Source organism: Lithobates pipiens, unplaced genomic scaffold (genome assembly GCF_037356315.1).
Source record: "Lithobates pipiens isolate NorthernLeopardFrog02 unplaced genomic scaffold, aLitPip1_a1.2 Scaffold_3, whole genome shotgun sequence".
Lineage (NCBI taxonomy): Eukaryota > Metazoa > Chordata > Amphibia > Anura > Ranidae > Lithobates > Lithobates pipiens.
Window position 1 is genome coordinate 236,071,373 of NW_027507790.1, and position 16,500 is coordinate 236,087,872.

The 16,500-nt window shown below is 44.9% G+C and overlaps 1 protein-coding gene across 1 annotated transcript in view; it reads left to right on the top strand.

Annotated features, from left to right (window-relative positions):
* The first annotated feature begins 1,410 nt into the window (after nt 1-1,410).
* Nucleotides 1,411-16,500, top strand: part of CCBE1 (collagen and calcium binding EGF domains 1) — a 550,252-nt gene continuing 535,162 nt past the window's right edge. Inside the window, exons 1-2 of the mRNA XM_077462907.1 lie at nt 1,411-3,058; nt 12,714-12,794. Of these exons, the coding sequence (XP_077319033.1) occupies nt 2,952-3,058; nt 12,714-12,794 (188 nt within the window). The 5' untranslated portion in view covers nt 1,411-2,951. The remainder of the gene's footprint in view (nt 3,059-12,713; nt 12,795-16,500) is intronic.

The following is a 16,500-nucleotide window of genomic DNA, read 5'->3' on the forward strand; positions in this document are numbered from 1 at the left end:
TATATATATAGCGAGTTTTAATAAATAAAGGGGGGTTTAATAAATGAATGAATAAATTAATTAATTATTAAAGGATTCTTTTAAATAAAAAGAGTTTTAATAAATACATAAAGAGGGGTTCAATAAATGAATGAATGAATAAATTAATTAATTAATAAAGGGTTTTTAAAATAAATAAATAGAGTTTAAATAAAGGGGAGGGGGTTCAATAAATACATTCATTAATTAAGGGTGTTTTAAAACACATAAATAAAGGGAGTTTTAACAAATGTACACGATCAGAATTTTGGTCGGAAAAAGCTCTGATGGTTTTCCCGATGGAATTTCGCTGAAGCCGTCTTGCATACACACTGTCACAGCAAATTCCGACCGTCAAGAACGCGGTGACATACAACACCTACGACGGGTCTAGAAAAAGGAAGTTCAAAAGCCAGTAGCCAATAGCTTCCGCCTCGTAGTTGAATCTGAGCATGCGTGAGTTTTTGTGCGTCGGAATTGCATACACACGAAAGTATTTTCAGATAGGAACTTTTTCCGACTCAAAAATTGAGAACATGCTCTTAATATTTTGCTGCCCGAAATTCGGCCAGCAAAAGTCTGATGGAGCATACACACGGTCACATTTTCCTACCAAAAGCTCTCATCGGTCTTTTGCAATCGAGTGTACGCGGCATAAGGGTTTTTTTTTTTAAATAAAAATAAACAGGGTTTTTTTTTTTTTATAAATAAACTCAACGATGGGGTGGGGGCGGATTAACCATTCCCTACTCTATTCAAAACGTAAAAAAATGTTTTGGCTATATAAAATTCTTGTATAGAGAAACATTCTCTGGCTAGAAGGGCTCATTGCTCAAAAGCAGGGATATCCACTAAATGGAGAATGTTTGTTTTTCCATATGATACACAATTGTGACAATATGGGACATCAAATATTTAGAAATGTAAAAAAAAAAAAAAAAAAAAAAAACTATAATGACTATTGCTACTTGGGAGATGCTACAGAAGAAATAGGGGTGCTGCTGAAGTTGTAATCTCTATTTTTCTGGCTGTCATGTTAATCTGTGGGCTTTTATTTTTATTTTTTTTTACCTGTACAAGTGCAGGCATTCTATTCTAGTCTGTCAGGGGTTCCAAGTTCACTTACTTGCTCTAGACCAGTAACTCAGAAATTCCTGATAGCCAGGCAACCAGCATTTTCAGAAGCAGGTCAGAACTCCTCTGATTGGTGGTTGTGATGTTTCATGCAGGGAGTCCAGGCAGATAGTGACTCGTCTATCAGGGGGCCAGATGAAGAGGTTCAGCCACCCCCCATGACATACCAGACACAGCCCCTCCCCCCTCATCACTGGATCTCTGTGCACTAAAAACATCCCAGAAACTCAACAATCCAAAACTGTCACATGAAAGCATGAAATCAATCCCACCTTGAAGGAAAAGCCAGGACCAGAGCAGAGAGGACAGGCTGATCAATGGGGCAGAGACATAACACATGCAACGTTGTGCCACAAGCCCTGGGAGTACTTACTGTATGTTAAAAGTCACCTTCAGGAGGAAAAGTCAAAGCTGAGCCAACCTTAACCCAGTGCCACCAACCTGCTTGCAGCAGAAGTCCAAGGTGATCTGCCATAGGAATCAGGAGGGATCTACAACAAAGGAGACAGATCCAACAGGGGGTCTCTGGAAGAAGGGGAAGGGATCTGGTACAAGTGATCAACAGCTTGTCTAGGAGAAGCAGAAGGAATCTACCTACTGCAAGTGATCCAACAAGTGTTCTTCTGCAAGAGTTAGAAGGACCTACTGCCAAGGAACTGGTTCACAGAGGTGGCCTGCATTATACAAAGGATCCAGTAGGTGACCTTCAAGAACCAGAAGGGATCTCATGCAAAGGATCCAATAGGTGGCCCTCAATAACTAAGGGGATCTCGTGCAAAGGTTCAAGACTAAATAGGTGACCTACAAGGAAGCCAGAGCAAAGGATCCAGATCAATCAAGTGACCTGCAAGAATAGAAAGAAATCTAGTGCAAGGGAACCAGATCCGGTAGGTGATCTGCGACAATCAAGAGATCTCAAGCAAAGGATCCAGACTGCAAAGGTAATCGGAAGGTTCAGAAGGAAACAAATCTAAGGGATCTACGTCCAGATAAGGGATCTATATTTAAAAGAGACTAGTGGAAGAGATCCAGACTGAAAAGGTGATCTGAATTGTCAGAAGGAATCACATGTAAGGGATCTGGATCTGATAGGTGATCTGCGACAATCAAATAGGGATCCGTGCCAAATAAGAGATCTACAGCCATCAGGAGGAAGCCAATGCAAAGAATCCAGATTGAATAGAAAGAAATCGAATGCAAAATCTTTTTCAAGGGATCAGGATCCGACAATTAAAAGGGATCGAGGATGAATAGGTGATCTTCAGGAGACAGAAGGATCCAGATTGAGCAGGTTATTTGCAAGAATCAGAAGGAATCTCATTGAAGGGATACGGACTAAGTAGGTGATCTTCAAGAATCTCATTCAAGGGATCTAGATCCGATACTGAGACAATCAAACGGGAAAGGATCCGGACTGTACAGGCGATCTGCAGGATTTAGGACTCCAGTGCAAAGGATCCGGGTCGTCTACTAAGCTGATCTGTGTGAATCAAAAGGAATCTCGTGCAAGGGATCCAGAGTGAATAGACAATCTGTAGTAATCAGAAGGAATCCACAGAAGAGATCCAGGCGGCACTCATCCTCCGTGTGACTTCCAGCAGTAGCCGCTCTCCTCTCCTCTCCTGTGTGATCTGAGCGCTCCGCCTCCAGCCCGATACACCGGCCGATCCTCCTCTGCCTGTCCGACTCCAGCGCTGCCCCGACCCCGGACAGGTCTGCCCAGCGACCTCCCGAGCGCCCCCTGCAGCGCGTCCCAGCGCAGGACCTTCACCCAGCCGGCAGGAACAGAGCAGGGGCCAATGTGTGAGAGAGGGGCCCGGAGGATCTGCCTGTGCCTGGGCTGCCTCTTGCTGCTTCTGCCCCTGGGACTGGCCTGGACCTACCGAGAGGAGGTGGAGAGTGACAGGTGAGTTCCTGATCTCTGACAGGTCACATTGCAGGAGCTGCAGGTGAGGGGCCCCCTGGGGTCCTTTACCTGTCATCTTCATCATAAACCCCCCTGCTGATTATAACTCAGGGAACACAGGGCTTTGTAGGTCTAGATCGCAGATACTGCAGGGTTCCTGCACTGAAGAAGTGCAATCAGGAGCTGCAGAGCCCTGGAAATGTGTTCTGTATGTTCTGCATTATATGTTCCTCATCTACACCCATGACAGGTTCCTGCACTGTAGGAGTGCTATCACAGCCCTTATCTGCAGACCCCTGGGAATGTGTTCTGTATTTTCTGTATTATATGTTCCTCATCTAGTGTTATGGTACCATTCAATTTCATTATAGCCTCAAGCCAAAACTTTTTACACCTATGACAGTTTCCTGCACTGTAGGAGTGCTATCACAGCCCTCAGCTGTAGACCCCAAAAATGTGTTCTATATTATGTGCTCCTCATCTACACCTATGACAGATTCCTGCACTGAAGAAGTGCATTCAGACAACTGCAGACCCCTGGAAATGTGTTTTGTCATTTCTATACCGTATGTTCCTCATCTGCACCTATGACAGGTTCCTGCACTGTAGGAGTGCTATGACAGCCCTTAGCTGCAGACCCCAAAAAATGTGTTCTGCATTTTCCGTATTATATGTTCCTCATCTACACCTATGGCAGGTTAATTAAGTTCCATATGAATATGATAATTGAAAAAAATCAACATTTTTTTATCTACTTTTTTGTATTTCAAGTGTTATGGTACTATTAAATTCCATTATAGCCTCAAGCCAAAACTTTTTACACCTATAACAGGTTCCTACACTGTAGGAGTGCTATCACAGCCCTCAGCTGCAAACCCCTGGAAATGGGTTCTGCATTTTCTGTATTATATGTTCCTCATCTACACCTATAACAGTTCCTGCACTGTAGGAGTGCTATCCATAGTTGTGTGCAGCCTATTGCATTAGGGGTGCACCCCAAAGCTCAAACACACCTGTGTGTGTGTGTGTATGTAATATATCAACTGATGGTGTCAGTAGAGCAGTGGATGGTGTCAGCAGGGCAAATATTGGTGTCAGTAGTTTCTATTTGTATTATTTTACTTTGTATTATATTTTATAATTTTTGTTTTTTCATTTTTATTTTTACAATTTTTTTAGGAGCCCTGTTAGGGAGCTTTGGTGAAATATCAAGGGTCAAAACAGGTGGAATGTGCACCACATGGGGTGATTAGGGTGTGCCCAGGCACACATTGCACACCCTGTGCACATGCCTATGGTGCTATCACAGCCCTCAGCTACAGACCCCTGGAAATGTGTTCTGTATTTTCTGTATTGTATGTTCCTCATCTACACCTATGGCAGTTTAATTGACTTTTTATATACTTTTTGTATTCCAAGTGTTCTGGTACCATTAAATTCCAATATAGCCTCAAGCCAAAACTTTTTACACCATGACAGGTTCCTGCACTGTAGGAGTGCTATCACAGCCCCCTCAGCTGCAGACCCCCAAAAATGTGTTCTGCATTTTCTGTATTATATGTTCCACATCTACACCCATGACAGGTTCCTGCACTGTAGGAGTGCTATCACAGCCCTTAGCTGCAGACCCCTGGGAATGTGTTCTGTATTTTCTGTATTATATGTTCCTCATCTAGTGTTATGGTACCATTCAATTTCATTATAGCCTCAAGCCAAAACTTTTTACACCTATGACAGTTTCCTGCACTGTAGGAGTGCTATCACAGCCCTCAGCTGCAGACCCCCAAAAATGCGTTCTATATTATGTGCTCCTTATCTACACCTATGACAGATTCCCGCAGTGAAGAAGTGCATTCAGACAGCTGAAGACACCAGGAAATGTGTTTTGTCATTTCTGTACCGTATGTTCCTCATCTACACCTATGACAGGTTCCTGCACTGTAGGAGTGCTATCACAGCCCTCAGCTGCAGACCCCTGGAAATGTGTTCTGCATTCTCTGTATTATATGTTTCTCATCTACACCTATGACAGGTTCCTGGGAGTCCACCGCTCCAAAGTAATCACCTCTCCTAAGAACAGCTGTCTCCGCAATCAGGCAGGGTGCTGATTCTGTTTGCAACAGTGATAATGGAAAAATAGAACGCTGGATAGCCACACTCCAAAAAAGTTCACCTTTATTAAAAAAAATTATATCAAAGCATCACAGGGCAATACAGACTAATTGCACATCACTGACGCGTTTCACACCAGATATGGTGCTTAGTCATAGCTATGACTAAGTATCACATCTGGTGTGAAACACGTCAAAGGCTGTGCAGTTACTGTATTGCCCTGTGATGCTTTGATATTCATGTTTTAATAAAGGTGAACTTTTTTGGAGTGCCGCTATCCAGCGTTCTATTTTTCCATTATGACAGGGTCCTGCACTGTAGGAGTGCTAGCATAGCCCTCAGCTGCAGACCCCTGGAAATGTGTTGTGTATTTCCTTTATTGTGTGTTCCTCCCCTGTGGCAGGTTCCTGGGTTCTGCTGCTGTGTTGGGATACAGGAATACATTTAGAATACATTGTAAATTGTTACAATGTTACAAATCTTGCCAAGATAAATTGGCTGAGAATTTTCTGTTTTAAATATTTATAAACATCTGATTTTTGTTGGAGAAGTATTTGTGCTTATTTTGATGATTTTATCTCAGCAATTCCTCCAATTCTGTTACAGAGATTTGTCACTAAGAAGATCATATGGGATCGCTACCAATTACATTTTTAAGGTGGTTGTAAAGTCTGAAGGTTTTTTACCATGATACATTCTATGCATGCAGGTAAAAAACAGTGGTGGCTGGTGCGTTAAATTTTTTTTTTGGGGGGGGGGGCAGCAAACCAATGCCGCCACCCTCCTCCCGCACAGGAGACGGATGGTAAGGAAAGACTCCCTGGCCAATCAGGTCTCAGGACCCACTTCTTGATTGGCCAATGGCCTGGAGGAGAATCAGAAAGACAATAGCAATATTAATTTGCTATTGTCACACAACTGGATGGGCTCCGGGCTCCGAACCCGCCCTTTTTATAAACCAATTAGAGCCCAGCAGTGAGAGCCATTGGTGAACACAGCCAATGAAGAGAGAGCGGGGCCGAACCGCGGCTCTATGTGTCTTATGGTTGCACAGAGCAGGGCTCAGGAGTGAGCATGCACCAGTGCCCCCATAGCACGCAGCTTGCAATTGGGGGCACTGGTCATGGGGTTAGAGCCAGTAGCTCCAGGGGGGTGACCCAAAAAGGAGGGGAATGGGGTTGGAGCATTGTGTTGCATGGCAAAGTGTGCTGCTAAAAAAAAAATGTGAGGCTCAACGCCTGAAAAAGAGCTTCTTTGGCGCATTAGTCACCCATAAGGAAGCCCAATTTAAGTGTATAGGCTGGTCCACACATGCCGTGTAAAAAATAAAACATAAATGCGTAACAAAGTGCGGAAAATGCAAATTCATGTGACACACATGTGGGAATGGGGCCTTAGTGGATAAACGTTATTTTTCGTTTTGAATAGAGTACAGTGAGAGGAAAAAGTATTTGATCCCCCTGCTGATTTTGTACATGTGCCCACTGACAAAAAAAATGATCAGTCTATAATTTTAGACCACACTGGAGGAGCTTAGGAGCTACAGCGCTAAAAATAACGCTTGAAAAAAGCCTCAGCTGCAAACCCAATGTGAAAGCCTGAGGGCCTTCACACTGGGCGCTGCGCTGGCAGGGCGTCACAAAAAGTCCTGCCAGCAGCTTCTTTGCCGCAGTGGAGGAGCAGTGAATACACCGCTCCTCCACTGCTCCTCCACCGCTCCTCCCTATTGAAATCAATGGGGCAGCGCCACCATACTGCCAGCAAAGCTCTGTTTTTCGGGTGGATTTAATTCCTTTTCGGACGCTAGTGGGGGAACATGCCCCGCTAGAGGCAGAATAGCGCCGCTAAAACGTCGGTAAAGCAGCACTAAACATATCGCCGCTTTACCGCTGACGCCTTGGGTGGCTCGGTGTGAAAGGGGTCTTAATGGTAGGTTTGTTTTAACAGTGAGAGACCGAATAGCAACAACAATATTCAGAAAAACACATTTCAAAAACGTTATACATTTATTTGCATTTTAATGAGTGAAATAAGTATTTGATCCCCTCTCAATCAGCAAGATTTCTGGCTCCCAGGCATCTTCTATACAGGTAACGAACTGAGATTAGGAGCACTCTCTTTAAAGGGAGTGCTCCCAATCTCAGCTTGTTGCCTGTATGAAAGACACCCGTCGACAGAAGCAATCAATCAATCAGATTCCAATCTCTCCACCATTTCCAAAACCAAAGATGTCAGGGACAAGATTGTAGAACTACACAAGGCTGGAATAAGCTACAAGACCATCGGCAAGCAGCTTGGTGGGAGGGTGACAACAGTTGCTGCGATTATTCGCAAATGGAAGAAACACAAAATATCTGTCGATCTCCCTCAGTCTGGGGCTCCATACAAGATCTCACCTCGTGGAGTTTCAATGATCATGAGAATGTTGGGGAATCGGCCCATAACCACACGGGAGAATCTTGTCAATGATCTCAAGGCAGCTGGGACCATAGTCACCAAAAAAACAATTGGTAACACACTATTCTGCGAAGGACTGAAATCCTGCAGCGCCCACAAGGTCCCCCTGCTCTGGAAAGCACATGTACAGGCCTGTCTGAAGTTTGCTAATGAACATCTGAATGATTCAGAGGAGAACTGGGTGAAAGTTTTGTAGTCCGATGAGACCAAAGTCAAGCTCTTTGGCATCAACTCAACTCGCCGTGTTTGGAGGAGGAGGAATGCTGCCCATGACCCCAAGAACACCATCGCCACCTTCAAACATGGAGGTGGAAACATTATGTTTTGGGGATGTTTTTCTGCTAAGGGGACAGGACAACTTTACCGCATCAAAGACGGGGCCATGTACCATCAAATCTTGGGTGAGAACCTCCTTCCCTCAGCCAGGGCATTGGAAATCTAGCATGACAATGACCCAAAACACACAGATAAGGCAACAAATGAGTGGCTCCAGAAGAAGCACATTAGGGTTCTGGAGTAGCCTAGCCAGTCTTAAGACACTAATCCCATAGAAAATATGTGGAGGGGGGGCTGAAGGTTTGAGTTACCAAACGTCGGCCTCGAAACCTTAATGATTTGGAGAGGATCTGCAAAGAGGAGTGGGACAAAATCATTCCTGAAATGTGTGCAAACCTGGTGCCCAACTACAAGAAACGTCTGACCTCTGTGATTGCCAACAAGTACTAAGTCATGTTCTGCGAAGGAGCCAAATACTTATTTCACTCATTAAAATGCAAATCGATTTATAACTTTATTGAAATGCGTTTTTCTGGATTTTTTTTGTTGGTATTCTGTCTCTCACTGTTAAAGCAAACTTACCACTAAAATTATAGACTGATCATTTCATGGTCAGTGGGCAAATGTACAAAATCAGCAGGGGGTCAAATACATTTTTTCCTCACTACAGAGGGGTTAGAACACCTGTCAGGTTTTTATTGCTGTCTCTTAGGCCAGGTTCACATATAAGTGGCTGCGGTTTGCAGTCTGGAATGCGGTGCGTTTCTGTTCACTGGTTCAGGTACAAAGGCAAAACTTTTAAAGGCAAAACTGTTTTTCATTTTGGATAGAGTAAGGGAAGGTTATAACCCCTGTCATTTTTAATTTTTTTTGCCATCTGTGCAAGAAAGTCCCTAAATACTTGTTGATCCTGCTGATGAAGTCGACCTAATGCAGCTCTTTTAATGGGGTGGCAACAATGCTGCACTGCTCCTGAATTCATGCAGAGCTGCCACTCCTATGTAGGTTGTTCATTCTTCCCCTACAGTGGGATGAGATGTTCCAGGGGGGTGTGGCTATCAGCATGGTCACTGCTTATTCACAAGTATCTTATCAATCATCACCTGGCCACATCTAGTCCCGTCCACTGGATTTTCAATTTGTCAGCACTGCCTCTGTTGGTGAAACCCTCCCACTGTGAGCTGCAGTGCCTGATAGGGGAGTGTGTGAGATACAGATCAAGGAGGGTTTAGATCAGTCAGAGAAAGTAAAGGAAGCTTTTGGTTACTTTGTGACGTATGTGACGCACAGATCTATCTCAGTGTTTCTGAAACTTTTTTGTCTTGCGGCGCACCAAAAAGATGTAACAATTTTCACGGCACGCCTGAAAAGATTTAAAAAATTTTTTGTGTCGAAGAAATTATTTATTTTTACATATACAGTGGAACCTTGATTTATGAGTAACGCGGTTAATGAGCGTTTTGAAAGACGAGCAACTTTTTTTTTTTTTTATTCTGACTCAGTTTGCGAGTGTTGTCTCGCAAAACGTGCAGACTTCAAGCTAATGGGTGGTGCAGTACCTCATTTGGCCAGAGGTGTTGGGGCGTCGGGGACACTCGGAACAGTTTGGAGCCATTCGGAGCACTCGGAAATACTCGGAATGACTCAGAAATACTCGGAAATACTCAGTTCCCAAGTGTTTCCGAGCCTCTCTGAGTTCAGCCGATTTGTTCCCGAGTATTTATGAGGCTCTCCAAGGCCCACCCCCACCTCTGGCCACATGTGGTATTGCATGTAATAGAAGTCAATGCGGAACAAATTATCTTCGTTTCCATTGACTTCTATGGGGAAATTCGCTTTGATATGCAAGTGCTTTGGATTACAAGCATTCTCCTGGAACGGATTATGCTTGTAATCCAAGGTTCCACTGTATATTTACTTTTCAAATTTAATGTGAAGGATGTGCCTGCGTTCTTCTTTGTACATTCGCTTCCTACCTTACTTTTCATTTAACAGTTTCTCTTTCCCCGACTTGATTAAAGGGGTTGTAGTGCAGCAGCCCCCTCCCCCCCGAGCCCCCCTTTTACTTACCTGAACCAGAGTGTTGCAGAGACGGGCACGAGCACAACAGCCCCAGCCAATGTCTCAAATCCACATTCAATAGATTGATAGCAGCGGGAGCCATTGGCTCCCCCTGCTGTCAGTGAAATCCAGTGACACGGGAGCCAGAGGGCGGGGCCGAGTCCTGCTGTCTGTGTCAATAGACGCAGCAGCAGGACTTGGGAGCACGCCTGTATGAGTGCCCCCTTGGAATGCGGGTCTCCGAGGGGGGCACTCAAGAAGAGGAGTGCAGCTGGGGGACCCCAGAAGACGAGGATTGGGCCCAATTGCACAGAGGAGTTAAGTATAACATGTTGGTTATTTAAAAAAAAAAGAAACCTTTATAACCCCTTTAAGTATTTCTCCATCGCTAAACAATGAAGACAATTTATTTATAAGCATCAAAGTTGGAATGGAAATGGAACAGTCCATATTATTATAATAAAATTAGAGCGATCAAGTTCTTCCGAGATCTCGCCCAAGTCTCGCGTTCCGAAAGGAACCAATGAATGACAGACTGACAGAGACTGCGTTTTTATATATGTTACTTTTTTTTTACTTTTGCGACATTGATTTACCATTTAATTTTTCCATACATTCAAGGTTTCAAAACGCTAGAAATTTTAAATATTCTTCAATACTCCCAGGTCGCACCTGCATATCTCACGCGGCACGCAGTTTGAGAGTCACTGCTGTAACTGGATGTGATACTTGTCAGACTGTCACACAGGAGCCTTTAGGCGAAATTTAAAGGAAAACTTTAGTAGTTTTAATGTATTTCAGATGTGAGCAGATCAGCATAAAACGAGCCCACACAGGGAAAAGTAATAGGCTCATTTTAATTTTGCTTCCCCCAGCAGCACATACTCACCTTGTGCACCATTCAGCCGCTGGGGACAAAAGGAAAGCCTTGTGCAAGCTGTGAGTCGCTGTGATAAATTGGGCTATGGACTCCCTGTACGACAGCGCTGATTGGTAAAGCATTGTCACATGGGTGAGTCACTCCTCCATACCCAGAAGCAGGTATTACCTTCAACTAATGGTGAGGAATGGAGCAGAGGAGGATTAAAGCAATCATTCTGCTTTGCCCTAGTTGGCCAAGGCACAGATTTGCTTTTTTTTTTCAGTTTTTGTTCCATTGGTCTGATTTTCCGTCACTTATCACTTCACTATCCCAAATAACAAGAAGTGGAAAGAAATCTCTCTAAACAGGGGCATAAAAAATGGGGGGGGGGGTCTGTACTGGAGGCAGATCTGTATTGGTGGGGGGATCAGTACTGGGGGAGATCTCTACTGAAGGAGATCTCTACTGAAGGAGATCTGTACTGTGAAGGGGGGAATATTTACTGGATGAGATTTTTACTGTTGGGAAATCTGCACTGGGGGATCTGTACTGGGGGGCAGATCTGTACTGGGGCGAATTCGATTGGGAAGGAAGGCTATATGGGGGGGGGGCTGTACTGGTGGAGATCTGTACTTAGAGGATCGGTACTGGGGAGAATCTGTACTGGGGGGGGGATCTGTACTGGGGAGGGGGGATCTGTACTCGGGGGACTGCAATCGAAGAGTAATCTGTACTGGAGGGAATCTTTACTTGTGGGGGAGATCTGTACTGGAAAGAAGAAGAAGTACTGGGGGGGGGGGGACTTTTAACTGGGGGGGATCTATACTGGATTGGGATCTGTTCTGGAGGAGAGATCTGTACTGGGTGGATCTGTACTGGGAGGGAGATTTGTACTTGGGGGTCTCTGCACTGGAAGGGAGATTTGTTTTCTGAAGGATTGATCTGTACTGGGGGGGGAGGGGGAGAGATCTGTACTGGGGGGAGATCTGTACTGGGTGAATCTGCACTGGGAGGGAGATTTGTACTTGGGGGTCTCTGCACTGGAAGGGAGATTTGTTTTCTGAAGGATTGATCTGTACTGGCGGGGGAGGGGGAGAGATCTGTACTGGGGGGAGATCTGTACTGGGTGAATCTGCACTGGGAGGGAGATTTGTACTTGGGGGTCACTGCAATGGAAGGGAGATTTGTTTTCTGGGGGGGGATTGATCTGTACGGGGGAGGGGGCAGAGATCTGTACTTGTGGGGGAGAGCAGTACTAGGGAGATCTATACTGGGGTGATTGATGCTTTGAGAGTGAGGTAATTGTGTGCTCTGTATACTGACCTTTGCATTATACGTTGCTGATCCCTATTAGACTCTTGCTTGTGGCACAACATTAAAGAATTAGTTTTTGGGTACAAGGACTGTGCCATATATTACTGTGTATACATCAAGTAGGCAAAAGATGTAAGCCCCTCCCACTGTTAGCGCAATTATGTCACACCCACAATTCACCTCTAGGTCCCCAAGGCTGAATCCCTCCTGGGATAGAAAAAAGAATCTACAATCCTGTCTGTCTCCAAATTGAGGGGAGCCCCCCAGTTGTGACCAGAAGAGGTGTCCCTACTGGACACACGTTCACCTACCTTCTCTGATTCCTCCTTCTCTCTCTCTCTCTCTCTCTCTCCACCATCATAATGACATTTTTATATAAAAACCGTCCCGCCTTCATTACCTTCCTTATTTTAGACAGAATGGTATCATCACCAGGCCTCTATGCTTTTCTATGCAATGATATATACGGTATTTATTGATTTATAGTTATAAAACCTCTCACATTGATTAATAAATTAGCCTAAACATCTTTCCCTGCATCATGTATAAGATTTCTCTTCTGTTCATCCACAGGGAAGTTTGTTCGGAGAATAAGATTACCACCACAAAGTACCCATGCCTGAAGACTACGGGAGAGCTGACGACATGCTTTCGGTGAGTGCTGCGGTTCATTTCCCTCGCATTGATAAGCGGCGGTGTGATGCTGTGATGTACCAGATGTACCAGCAGCGTGTCAGAGCTGTGCCGGCAGAGATACTGACATGCTCCATTATCTTGCTGATTACAGCTTGTCTGGCTTGTGTTGAGTTATGGTCGATGTGTCCTGCAGGCTGCGAAGCCTAGAGATACCTTTTAGATACGCTGGAGATAAAAGATTACTTTGAAGAAGCATGACTTTGTATGGCACCTGTCCTTTCTGTCTATATTCTATCTTCTGATCCATGGTGGAATGCCTTCATTTGGCAAAAGTTGAAAAGTTCTGACCTACAATGTCATTTTCTGTCATTGGTAAAACATGTCACACATAAATATGATCACTTTCCATTTAACTCTAAGATCTGCGAAGCATTTAAAGTGGAACCCCTGAAGTGGGGCCCCTTCACACTGCAAGGGTTAAATCAGCCATTCTCAACCAGAGCTCAGTGGAACCCTAAAGTTCCTGCAGAGGTTGGAAAGGATTTAATTGAAGTGGTACTTAACTCCTTCCTCCACCAACCCCATGTTATTGTTTTTTTTTTTTACTCTTACCTGTAGTGCTACATTGCACTGTTCAGGTAACCTACACCAGGTCCCACGCCACCAACTTTATCAGTGGCGGCTGGTGCTCAAAATTTCTTTGGGTGGGGAGCAAAAAAAATGTTGAAAAAAAAATCATCAATTGCAGCCACTGTGCCCATCAAATGCAGCCACTGTGCCCATCAAATGCAGCCACTGTGCCCATCAAATGCAGCCACTGTGCCCATCAAATGCAGCCACTGTGCCAGTCAAATGCTGCCACTGTGCCAGTCAAACGTTGCCACTGTGCCATCAATTGCAGCCACTGTGCTCATGAAATGTTGCCACTGTGCACATCAAACGCAGCCACTGTGCCCATCAATTGCAGCCACTGTGCCCATCAAACGCTGCCACTGTGCACATCAAACGCTGCCACTGTGCACATCAAACGCTGCCACTGTCCCCATTAAATGCTGCCAGTGTGCCCATCATATGCTACCAGTGTGCCCATGAATGCCCCCAGTGTGACCCCCGCCCACTCGCTGTCTGCCTAGCACTTATCCTGTCTTAGTGGGGCAGCAGGTGATGGCAAAAAGCGGAGTCCTTCATGCGTCTCCTGCTGTCCTCTTCTCCTGAAAGGCATCCAATAGCAGCGCTTGTTGTTTTAGCCAATAAGGTGACAGGTAACAGACCCAGGCACCTCATTGGTGGAGAGGTGGCTCAGTGTTAGGAAAGCGAACATTAATTTGCTTTCCTAACATAGCTGAGTGAACTGCGAGCGCCAAGCATGGTGCCTGCTGTTTACCATTTTTGATGCCTATTAGAGCCTATGGCTTTAATCAGGTGCTTAAAAAAATACCCCATCGCTGTAATTCCAGCACCCGGCGCCCAAAAAGGAGCCAGACGCCTGAATAGGGGGTAGCATTGGCGGCCATGGATAGTTTTATGCAATGCATGAATCTATCCATTGGGCATAGAGGGCTGGCTGGAGAGAGGGGGTGGCGCCCGTGCGCCCTTATGGACACACCGCCACTGATTCTTGATCCTCTTTCAGACGCAGGCAGCCAGCTACTGATGATGCACTGGGCCAACTTTCTGGTTGGCTCCAGACCACTCTATGTGCCCAATCCTGAAGCCTTTGTGTGGTGTATCCCAGTTGATTGCAAGAGCAGGACCATGCCATTCTGAGAATCAACCCCCGTTTGGAAGTTAAGCACCACTTTAAACTGTGGCTGATGGATCTGCAATTTGATGGTACCGGAATAATACTGGGACAAACACCACTTGGCAGAGCCAGGAGCTTGACATGAATGATCCTTCTAACTTTGAGTAAGGGGGGGATTCTTCCAAATAGTCACCAGTGCAAAGCCGTTCATAGACAGTTTGAATCTCGGCCGGTTCAATCAATCAACTTAAGTACAACCAGCCTGCCACTATCAATGATAACTGTATGTTCTCCCGGCAGGACGGCTCCACCCTTCCCCACCCCTACACAATAGTTTCAGGAGAGGGATTACCCCATCAACACTGACTGTGGTGATGGTGGAATAATCCAGTTTTCTAAAGAAAATCCCACCATCTATGGTTGGCTTAAGATGGGCCTTTTTTTTTTCCCCATTGACCACCAACGAATTTGTTTTAGCAGGAGTTCCCCAAAACATGAAAATTGTTTCAAAGGTTCCTCTGGGGTGAAAAAGCTGGGAATGGCTGAGTTAAATGCCTGTTAAGTATAGGAGTAGAAGAATAGACAATAATACTTGCCATATTAATCGTTCTCCTGGCAACTGATGTTCTCTTCTTTCTGGCAATTGGTCTTGCAACGTATGTAATGCAACCTGCGGCCAAAGCATCTTGGGATGGCTGGACACACAGTTTAAGGGAGCAAGCTGGAGCTCATTCCTCTACCCCTAGACTCAGTGAGCATTTAATCTTTGCAGTGTATGGGAGAGCACTGTAAGCATATTTTTTTTGCCTGCGTAGAGTGGGGCTGTAATGTAAATGTGGACTGGCAAATAGGCTCTGCCCATTCAGCATCTTCTACTAGTCCACCCCTTGGGGCACTTATATTCATATTAACCATCCATCCCAGACATTGCAAATATAATGTGCTTTTGGGTATTGGGGGGCATGTGACCTTCTCCTAAGGTGCAATTCTCAGACCAAGTCATTTACCAGGCCTGAACACTGTTGAGGAGCATGGCGTCCTCAACCAGATGTAAGTTTTGACATCATTTGACATGGAGGGAAAACAAGAGCTTTAATTAATCAGAGGAAGGAGTGGCAGAGAAGGACAGGGAAGTGCGTATAAGTCAGTGATGGCGAACCTTGGCACCCCAGATGTTTTGAAACTACATTTCCCATGATGCTCCACTACACTGCAGAATGCTAGAGCATCATGGGAAATGTAGTTCCAAAACATCTGGGGTGCCAAGGTTCGCCATCACTGGTATAAGTGGTTCAGGGGATGGATATTTTACATTTGGATTGATGCTTGAAGAATAAATCACCCATTGGCTTCTTGGTGACTCCAATGGTCAAATATTAGTTCCTTGCACTCTCTGCAGTCACTAAGAGGGGGGCTCCAGTTGACTGCTGGGATCTACTTTTATTGTACATTATGGTGAGTGCAGCAGAAATAAGAGGACTGCAGGAAAACAGTTGTATACGTGATTTAAAGACATTTATAAGAGAATTGTTGGCCCTGACAAAATTTGTGCATGTGCTGGTTCATGTTAGTGCGATTTTGATTTGTGTCACGCAGAATCGCATGACAAGGAAAATCACATTATATTCAATGGTGCCCATTCTCATCAATGTGGCTCAGCATGGTCCAATGAACCATGGTAAAAAGGGTTCCTGTGCTACTATTTACAGTGTGATTTGGCCCCATAGAATGTGCAAAAACATAGTCAAGTTGCACTACATAATCGCATTGAAAATTGCTGCAAAATTGCACCTCAGTACCAAGCCTTATTCTGTTGAGCCACTCTTGTAATTTACACATCCCTAACACAATGAAATCAACATCATCGCACTGCTGATTTATTGTCCAGCGAGTCAAAAGAGGACATAGACAGAAAACCAAATGTGGGAAACGTTGGGGTCTTCCTGGCTGGGTCACATTATGCTGGTCACAAAACAGACT